The 9,748-nt window shown below is 44.1% G+C and overlaps 1 protein-coding gene across 1 annotated transcript; it reads left to right on the top strand.

Moving 5' to 3' along the window:
* The first annotated feature begins 597 nt into the window (after window positions 1–597).
* SMIM23 (small integral membrane protein 23) lies at window positions 598–9,122 on the top strand. The gene is made up of 4 exons (XM_011235283.2): window positions 598–759; window positions 8,292–8,343; window positions 8,544–8,611; window positions 8,854–9,122. Exons 1-4 carry the CDS (start codon window positions 670–672, stop codon window positions 9,064–9,066), a joined length of 423 nt encoding a protein of 140 aa, XP_011233585.1. The 5' UTR covers window positions 598–669; the 3' UTR covers window positions 9,067–9,122.
* The last annotated feature ends 626 nt before the right edge of the window (window positions 9,123–9,748 follow it).

Raw genomic sequence — 9,748 nt, 5'->3', positions numbered from 1 at the left:
GGGACAGAGGGAGGGCAGTGGGCATCCAAGGTCAACACAAAAACCGTCTGGCTTGGGAATTCTGTATCTTGACTGTAGCAATGGATATCCAAACCTACACAAACGACAAATATTTAGAATTAAATACACATCCACAAATGAGTACAAGTAAAACAGGAGAGGTCTGAATAAGATGGATAGATTGCATCAGTGGCAAATCCCAGTTGTAATACTGTATCACAAGGGGTGCAAGATGTGACCACTGGGGGAAGCTAGGTGCAAGTTACACTGGATCTCCTGTATTATTTCTTACTACTGCATGTGTAGTTACAACTATCTCAATAAAGAGTTCAGCTAAAAGTTTTATTGTTTTGTACTTAAAAACTTGCATTTTACTAAACATCTGAAGATATAGAAAAAAATCAGAAAAATCATCATCCTGAAATATAATATTTTGATGCACTTTTTTCTGGTTTTTGTTTTTTACATTTATGTGAAAAAAAATGTGAGGGACTGGAATAAAAATCAGGGTGATGACAAGGTGGGGGCCTTGCTGTCTCCCACCTTCTATGACATCAGAACTCAGTGTTTGAGGGATGCCTGGTGACCAGAGGCCAGGAAGGAGGAGGGTACCCATCTGCCTGTCAGGTGGGGGTACCTTGTTCCACCCAGACAGCCTGACCCGAGGCCATGGTGATCCAACAGGTGGGCAGCAGGGGGCGAGTGGCGGCGGAGCTGTTTGAAAGGAGAAGGAGCAGTCGCTGTGAGGACAAGAAACAGGTGAGGCCAGACCAGATGTATGCTGCCTTCCTCCCATCGGGGCTCCCTTTGCCACTGCAGACAGACCGTAAGGCCCTCAAAGTCAGAGGAGGCCTTCAGCCCGACTCTCCCTGGAGCCCGACCTGGTGGGACACAGCACGCATGTTTCGGGGTTTCTTCCCCAAGCCCATTACTGATTGACTCTCTTATTTCCTTCCCACCAGAATGTATGGATTGTTTTAGTTTCCTCCTAGATCCCTAGTGCCTACAGTGGTGCTTGGTGCGTAATAGTGGCTGAATGAATGAATGAACGAATGAATGAACGAACTGAAATAAATAGGATACAGCTGAAATGTAGAGCTCTTGGAGTATTTGTTCTTAGGGCTAAAATTCAAACCTCACGCAGAGTTTTGTCAAAATGGAAAATGTCATCACCTACAATGCACAGCCCAGTGCTCCCACCCCCTCTCTGTTTCATGACTTACAACAGGCCCAAGAGGCAGCTATTAACAACCTCATTCACAGACGGATAAACCAAAGCTCAGAAAAGCAAAATGGGCATAGAGCCAGGACCTGCCAGCATTTGAAACCAGGCCCATCGGATTCCAGGACTCTTAACAAGCTCACCCTGCCCCCCATGGCCTCCCAGGTGGAGAAGTGAGGGAAGCATGTAAAGAGGGCTGGGAATGTCACATAGGCCTTGCACCCCATGGGAAGAGACAGGACTTTATTCTGAGATTAACAAGAGGACATTGAGGGGTTTTAAGCAGAGCAATGGATGACTGATCTCTATACGTTTCCAAAAAATGTGTTCACTTGTTCATTTGATACACAGGCTCCAACTCCTCCTTTGTGCTAGACCTCACAGGAAGATGGGGGCCTTGTGGGGTACATCATCATGCTGCAGTTTTTCCTAAAAAGAGTTCCATAAATACCGAACCCCAGGAAGGCGCTTTTGAGAAAAATCCCCAAAAAAGTTCTGTGGCGCAAGAAATGCCGATGCTCTTGTTCGCCACCCCCCTTGGAGATTTACACTGCTCATTCCCATAATGAAGGCACTGAGAAGTTCTGCAGCAAGGAATTCACTTCTCTTTGTTAACCACAGCATTTCCCAGACCGATTGAATACAAAGTCCCAGCTTTTCTTTTTGAAAGACCTTTCAGCATATTTCAAAATCCATTTTACAGATGAAGCAATTGAGGCTCAGAGAGAAGAAATGATTTGGCTCAGGCCGCAAGACAGCACAAGGAGGAGAACTAAAACTTAATCCTGCCCCTGTTTCCCCCTTTGCCCTCCACACAGCACAAAATACAAACCCAGCCGCACGTGTGCTGGGGAAGACATCATCCTGTAAAGTACATGGACAGAGGGGTTGTTAAAGAAATAGCAGAGCATCAGGTCATGATCCCAGGGTCCTGGGATCGAGTCCCACATCAGGCTCCTTGCTTAGTGAGGAGCCTGCTTCTCCCTCTGCCTGCCTTTCTCTCTCTCTGACAAATAAATAAATAGAATCTTTAAAAAAGAAAAAGAAATAAAGCATTCAGCATGGAATGCTTAACAACCATTCTAAAGAATGAAACAGTTCTGTGTGTCTTATGTGAAAAGATTCCCAGGGAATATTGTTAAGGAAAAAAAAGTGCCCTAAAGTTAAGTGTACAATGCAATAATCTACACTGGGCGTACACCCCCAGGCAGTCACCACCACACACACACCCCACCGCCAGGTCAAGCTATGGAACATTCCCGGTACCCCAGAAGCCTCCATCAGGCCCCTCCCAGCTCGTCCCCCGCCCCCCAACATAACCATGATTTCTGACCTCTATCATCATAGATGAGCTTTGTACTTTCTTGAATTTCATGTGAATGGAATCAGTGCGTACCTTTATGCCTGGCTTCTTTCACTCACCCGTGTATCTGTAAGACTCTGCCAGATTGTTGCTTTGTAATATATTTTTAGTTTTAAAGTTAATCATGATAATAATATAGTTGCTAATATATATAAAGAAAACTATCTGGGGGAGAGGCAAATCATGCGAATCTTTTATCTTCTTTGTGATGGTAGCAGGTCTAAGCCCTGCTTCACAAACTCGGGTAAGTAAGAAATGTGTTATTTCAAGTCAAATTAAATCTGACTCAGCCCGCATCTAGTGAGCTGGGGAAAATTCAGGGTTAGTCAATACTGTGTGTGCCTTAACCTTTTGTCCACTTTTGCTTGTCCCTGACACTGTCACTCTCCCAACTCACATTGCCTGTTGAAAACAGGTCTCTGAATTTGCTGTGCTAAGACCTGCCCAGACACACCACAAAGCCAGTGAGAGTGGGGGCCAGGCCCCTCCCAGGGTCAGGCTGACCCTCTCTCTTCTCCCACCTGTCCAAAAGACCCCTTTCTCCTGTCCTAATCCTGGGACATCCACCAGAGTCTCCTAAATGATCCTGGACTGACCCAGGTACCAGCGAGCGATGTTGTCTCCAGGCAGCTCCTTCACTCCATCCTGCCTCAAAATGCCTGACGAGACTTGCAGTAACGGGGCCAGGCTAGCCCTCCCATTGCAGCAACCACAAAACTGATGACATATATGAGGCAGCTGCTCTCAGGTGAGGGCCAGCAGGCAGCACAAGAGTGCCAGCCCAGAGGGAAGGAAGACTTGTGAGCAGGAGACTTGACTCCTTCCCAGTGGCTGCTGCACGGAGAGGTACGGTCCAAGCTGGCATCACAGTCCTGCTGAGCTGCAGAGTGGGGGCGGGGGGGGCAGCTAAGGCACTGGACTCTGTAGGATGGATCACTGGAGAAGAGAGAGCTTCGTACTCAGGGGTTCCCCAAGACTCCTTGCCGGAGGGGCTGGGACGTGCATGCAAAGGGCTGGATTAGCTGCTCTCACCAGAGTGGTTGCTCTGCGGTTGAGAGCAGAGCAGAGATCCTGGAGGCTGTCGGAATTCCGGCCCAGCTAGAGCAGAGGAACTCCTGAACACTCAGGCATCTATTTGAGAGCACACACATACAGACATGTACATGCATCGATGCACACACATATACAGACACGTATGTGTACATATACACATGCACACACACATACATACATATATTTGGAAAGAAAGAAAACTTTAGAAGCAATGGCCAGGGGCATCTGGGTGGCTCAGGTGGTTAAGCGTCTGCCTTCAGCTCAGGTCATGAGCCCAGGGGCCTGGGATCAAGCTCCGCATCAGGCTCCCTGTTCAGCGGGGAGTCTGCTTCTCCCTCTCCCTCTCCCTCTGCTGCTCCTCTCTGCTTGTGTTCTCTCTTCTTCTCGAATACATGAATTTTTTTAACAACCTAAAAAAAAATGAAGAAGCAGCAGCAGCAGCAATGGCCAAAGTTTCCACATTAAGAAGGAAATAAAGAAGACTTAAACTCAATGATAGAAAGAAGAAACAATGATAAAATCAGAAATTAGTGAAATAGAAAATGGAAATAATAAATAAAATTAATAAACCTTTTCTTTGAAAATTGGTAAAATTGGTAAATTTTTCATAGTCTAATTTTTTTAAAAAAAGAGAAAACACAGATTGCCAATATCAAGAATAAAAGGGAACTATCACAATACCTCCTATAGTCATTAAAAAGATATGAAGGTAGGGGTGCCTGGGTGGCACAGTCGTTAAGCGTCTGCCTTCGGCTCAGGGCCTGATCCCAGGGTCCTGGATCAAGCCCCGCATCAGGCTTCCTGCTCCACTGGGAGCCTGCTTCTTCCTCTCCCACTCCCCCTGCTTATGTTCCCTCTCTCGCTGGCTGTCTCTCTCTCTGTGTCAAATAGATAAATAAAATCTTTTTTAAAAAAAAGATATGAAGGTAATATGAGGAGTGACTGGATGCCAATGCATTTGCTCACTTAGCTGAAATGTAGAAACTTCTTGGACAACACAATTTACAAAAGTGACTCAAGGAGAAATAGAAAGTCCAAATGACTACAAGCCCAAAAGATTTCACCAATAAATTCTACCGATCATGTGACAGAAAAAGAAATAATGCCAATCTCACACAAATTCCTTCATAAAATAGAGGCGGAAGAAATGCTCCCGGACTCATTTTAAAGGGGCAACATAACCTTGACTCTAAAACTCCACAAACATATAGGAAAAAAAATCCAATCTCTCTATGTATATAGTTGAAAAGAATAATCTCCACACACAGTAGCAAATCAACCCAGCAACACAGAAAAAGGTGAATGCATCATGAGCACAGGGCTTCCTGAAGGAACCCAGGTTGGTTAGGTATTCGAGTCAATCCAAGCAATGGGCCGCAGGATCAGACAGAAAGGGCAGCACTTGGTCTCCCAGTGGATACGGGAAGTGCGTTTCACTGATCCAGCACCCATTCTTGGTAAAACTCTCAGAACAGTAGGACCAGAAGGAAATGTCTTCAAGCGGAGAAAGGACAACAAGGAAAAAGCTACAATTCCCTCCACTTCATGGTGAGGACTCCCACCCCGTCCCCCTAAGACACAGCGCAAGAGGAAGATGTTTGCTTCCGCCACTTTCACTGGCATTTTACTAGTGATTGCAGTCAATCTACAAGGCAAGAAAAAAACTAAAGACTTTTTGAAAGATAAAGAGTAGAAAGCGTGAAGTAAAACTTCTTCCCAGGCAGCATGATTTTTTATATACGAAATCCTAAACTCTACCAGAAAAAAAGGTAAGAATTAAGTCATAAGACACAAAATCAATTGTGTTTCTATAGACTAGCAACAAACAATTGGAAAATGAAAATCTGAAAACGATACTATTTTTAATAGCACCAAAACCCATAAAATACTTCAGAAAAGTGAGCATGGCCTCTACACTTGAAAACGATGAAACATTGCTAAAAATAACTGAAGACAATGTAATGGAAAGATCCACCATGATCACGGATTATAAGGTACAATATTTTAGAGACATCCTTTTTCACCAAATTGAACCACAGTTTTAATGTAATACTAATAAGTATTTTTACTTATTATTAGGGTTTTTTTAAATAGAAACAGCAAAGGTTGATATATACATATATATGTGAAAATGCAAAGGATCTAAGGTAGTCAGAAAAAATTTGAAAGGAGCAAAATTTTAAAAAAACTCACACTATGTTACGATAAAGCTGTATGGTCATCTAGACAGTATGGCATTGACATAAGATAGAGAAAGGAATGGAAAAGCATAGTGACAGTGGAGAGAGCTATTAGGGATTGAACTGTATCCTCCAAAATTCACATGTGTAAGTCTCAACTGTATTTGGAAATAATTAAGGTTAAATGAGGTCATAAAAGGTGGGTCTCTACTCCAATAGCACTGATGAGCTGATAAGAAGAGAGATACCAGGGATGCACAGGGAAAAGGCCATGTGAGGACACAAGGAGAAGGCAGCCATCCAGAAGCCAAGGAAAGAAGTTTCACCAGAAACCAACCCTGCCTCACACCTTGATCTTGGACTTCCAGTCTCTGTAACTGTGAACAAAATCAATTTCTGTTGTGTAAGCTACTCAGTCTGTGGTATTCTGTTATAACAGCTCCAACAAACTAATACAGATTTAGCATTGACATAAAGATTGATATATAGATCAATGAAACAGAATAAAATCTGGAAGCAGACCCACATAAATATGGTGGGCATATTTTTGACAGACAGCAATGCAATCCAATGAATAATTAGGCTTTTTAAACAAATGATTCTAGAATTGGACATTCATATGAGGAAAAGAATCTTGACCCTTCCTTCCCATCATATATAAAAATTAATTCAAAATGGACCATATACCTAAATGGAAAGTTATAAGATACCAAGAAGAAAACAGAGGAAAAAATCTTCACAACCTTCAGTTAGACAAAATTTTTTAGACTGCATATAAAAGGCATAACCATAAAGGGAATATATTTGATCTGAACTTTATAAAAGTTGAAACCTCTTAACTTTCAAACACCCTGGTAAGAAAATGAAGCAGCAAGCCACAGACCTGGAGAAAATAGTCACAACACAAGCATCTGACAAAGAATGTATATCCGAAATAAATAAAGAACTACTAAAACTTAATAAGAAGACAAATTGCCCAATAAAAAAATGAACTGAGTTTTTAATAGACACACCCAAAAAGTAAGATACGTGAATTATGGTCAGTAAATACATGAAAAGATGCTCAACATCTGCTATGGACTGAATGCTTATGTCCCCCGGAAATTCATATGTTGAAATCCTAGCTCCCAAAGTGATGGTATTAGGAGTTGGGGGTCTTTGGGAGATGATTCATGAGAGTGGAACCCTCATGAATTGGAGTAGTGCCCTGCTAAAAAAAGAACAAAAACAAACAACAACAACAACAAAACCAAAGAGCTCTCTCCGCTCTCCACCACGTAAAGATATAATGGAAATGGATGGAACCCAGAAGAGCACCCTCACCAGAACCTGACCATGCTGCCCTCCTGAATCCCAAATTTCCAGCCCCCAGAATTCTAAGAAATAAATTTCTGTTGTATATAAGCCATCGGGTCTGTGGTACTTTGTTACAGCAGCAGTTACAGCAGTGCAAATGGACTAAGACAACATCATTAATTGTTGGGGAAGTACATAGAAAAACTAGATCGAGGTACCACTACACAACCAATAGAATGCCCAAAATCAAGAAGATTCCCAATGGGGACGTGGAGCAACTAGCATTCTCATGTTGCTGGCAGAAATGTAAACTGGTTCAAACCCCTGGGAAACAAATTGGTGGTTTCTTATCCAATTAAACGTACACCTGCCAGCATTTTTATTTCTGGGTACTAACCCAAGCAGAATGAGAACATACGTCCACACACAGAGTTGTATCCAGTGTTCATCAGCAGTTTTATTCATGATTGTCAGAAACTGGAAACAGCCCAAAGTCTATCAATAGGTAAAGAGATAAACTGTACCATATTCATACAATATATTACTCATCAATAACACTGAACCCACGAACATGGCGACATCCCACAAGCATTATGTTGAGCAAAAGACTATGAAGTCATTCATGAAGTTATAGGCCAGGCAAAACTATTCCATAGTGATGGAGCAGATGAGTGGATCCCTCTGGCATCGTGAGAGTAAGGAGGGAACAGACTGTAAAAGGGCACACGGGAACTTTCTGGGATGATGGAAATGTTCTTTCTCTTGCCTGGGATGGTAGTCCACAGGTGTGGACATGTCCACAGGTGTGGACATGTCAAACTCATCAAACTGTACATTTAAAATGTGTGCATTTTATTGTCTGTGAATTATACCACAAAAAAGTTGATTCCTTTAAAGATCATTTAGAGCAAAAAATGGAAAGGCAAGGCAAGGAATGAGAACAGAGGGGGTCTTCTCAGCAGGGAGAAGGGAGGGAAAACACCAGTGGAATGTCACTAGGCTGCCATGTTACCTACTTCTGCAAAGTTTGGGGGTTTTGTATCAAGCATGCATGACGTAGATAACTGGAAAAAAGTTAAGCTCTAAAAATGACTTTACAGCACCCCTCTGTGAGGGCAGCAGGGATGCCTGCCTGGCCCCCAGTGAGTCACCTCCTTCCTCCTCTTCTTGCCACCAGACACTGTTGGCGTTGCTGATCTTGGTGCTGTACGTGGGCACAGGAATATCAGGTGAGCATTCTGGAAACTGAGCAAGGAGGAGCCGAGCCCACCCGGAGTCAGGAGGGGTATTCTGGAGATGGCTGAATGCCAACAGGCCCTCCAAAGCTTGCCTTCTCCTCCCCTCTTCACCCACTGGGATGACCAACCATGTTTATTTCAATGACTGCTCATTTGCCCTTGTTAAGGGGTAATGTTTGTGCCTCTTTCAGGAAGAAGTTGGGAGGTGTCAGAAAGGATCAGAGAATGTAACTATCCCCAGAATCCTGTGGCTTCCCAGGTAACATATTCAAAAAAGGTGCTGAGGGGATGCCAAGTTTGGCTGAGGAAATCTGGGAAGGCTTCCCAGAGGTGTTGTGGGTGACTGGATCTTGAAGGCTAAGTTGGAGCTGGCCAGGGGGAGAAGGTGGGGATTGCACTCCAGACAGAAGGAATAGCTTTTGCAAAGTCTCAGAAAGCTTTTTGAAAAAAGGGGTCCTATGTGAAAAAGCTCAAGATGTAATTTTGATGTCTGCCTTTCAGGGATTTGAATACCAGGCCAATGAACCCACAGAAGAGCCAATAAAGGTCGTCAGAACCTGGTTGAAGGAAAACTTGCATGTTTTCCTGGAGAAGCTAGAGAAAGAGGTGCGAGAGCTGGAGCAGCTGGTCTGGGACCTGGAGGAGTGGTTAGATGCTCTTCTGGGAGAGGGGGACCCAGAGGATCCCTGCTCCAACTTCAAAAATCACCTGTGAGGGCCCAGGGCTGGAACCTAGGGAGGACGCCAAGCAGAAGCGGAGAGTTGGGGAGGGGGGAAGAGTTGCCAGGGGCTCATCTAATAAGGGTTGAGCTGTGACACGTGGATGTCAAAGCAGGCAAGAAAATAAAATAGTTGGGACACTAAGAACCTTGCTGGCACCACTGCTGGTTCACGAACGCTGTCAGGACGACCCCAGGGCTCTGCTGAGATATCCTCCAGCCCACCAGAACTCTGGGGCACTGAAACCAAGCCAGCCTCTGCGTCAGGGACCTCACCCACTTACCTGAGATATGGTACAAATCCCCTAACCTGTCAGAGACAAAACTGCCTCATTAGTAAGAAATCAGGGATGCCAATTTGCCCCACAGCTTTACAGTGAGGACCAGACGTGTATATGCAGAGTGCGTCTAGCATCGAGTAGGTGCCTGATAAACAGCTCTTCCTTTCTTCCATTCCTTTTTCTCCCTCCCTGGAACTTAGCAAGAGGACACCGGTTCTGGAGTATATAGACGTTATGTGGCAACTCAACCCTCAGGCACTGCTGCTAGCAGCAGAAATTGCCAGAACCCTTGCAGGGGGCAATTGGTGATAGCCATCAAATTCACAAATGCATTTACCATTCCACCCAGCAATCTGCTTCAGGGAGTGATCTCATACATATATGAGATCTCATATAT

The sequence above is a fragment of the Ailuropoda melanoleuca genome, chromosome 3 (genome assembly GCF_002007445.2).
Source record: "Ailuropoda melanoleuca isolate Jingjing chromosome 3, ASM200744v2, whole genome shotgun sequence".
In the NCBI taxonomy this organism is placed as follows: Eukaryota; Metazoa; Chordata; class Mammalia; order Carnivora; family Ursidae; genus Ailuropoda; species Ailuropoda melanoleuca.
The sequence above is the reverse complement of the archived record's forward strand: the minus strand, read 5'-3'. Positions and strand labels throughout refer to the sequence as shown.

Excerpts from the sequence above, each read along its gene's own strand:
- SMIM23 (XM_011235283.2), top strand. The coding sequence starts at position 670 with ATGGTGATCCAACAGGTGGGCAGCAGGGGGCGAGTGGCGGCGGAGCTG. Across the intron at positions 760-8,291 it reads GCTGTGAGGACAAGAAACAG|ACACTGTTGGCGTTGCTGAT; the intron begins GTGAGGCCAGAC and ends TCTTGCCACCAG. Across the intron at positions 8,344-8,543 it reads CGTGGGCACAGGAATATCAG|GAAGAAGTTGGGAGGTGTCA; the intron begins GTGAGCATTCTG and ends TGCCTCTTTCAG.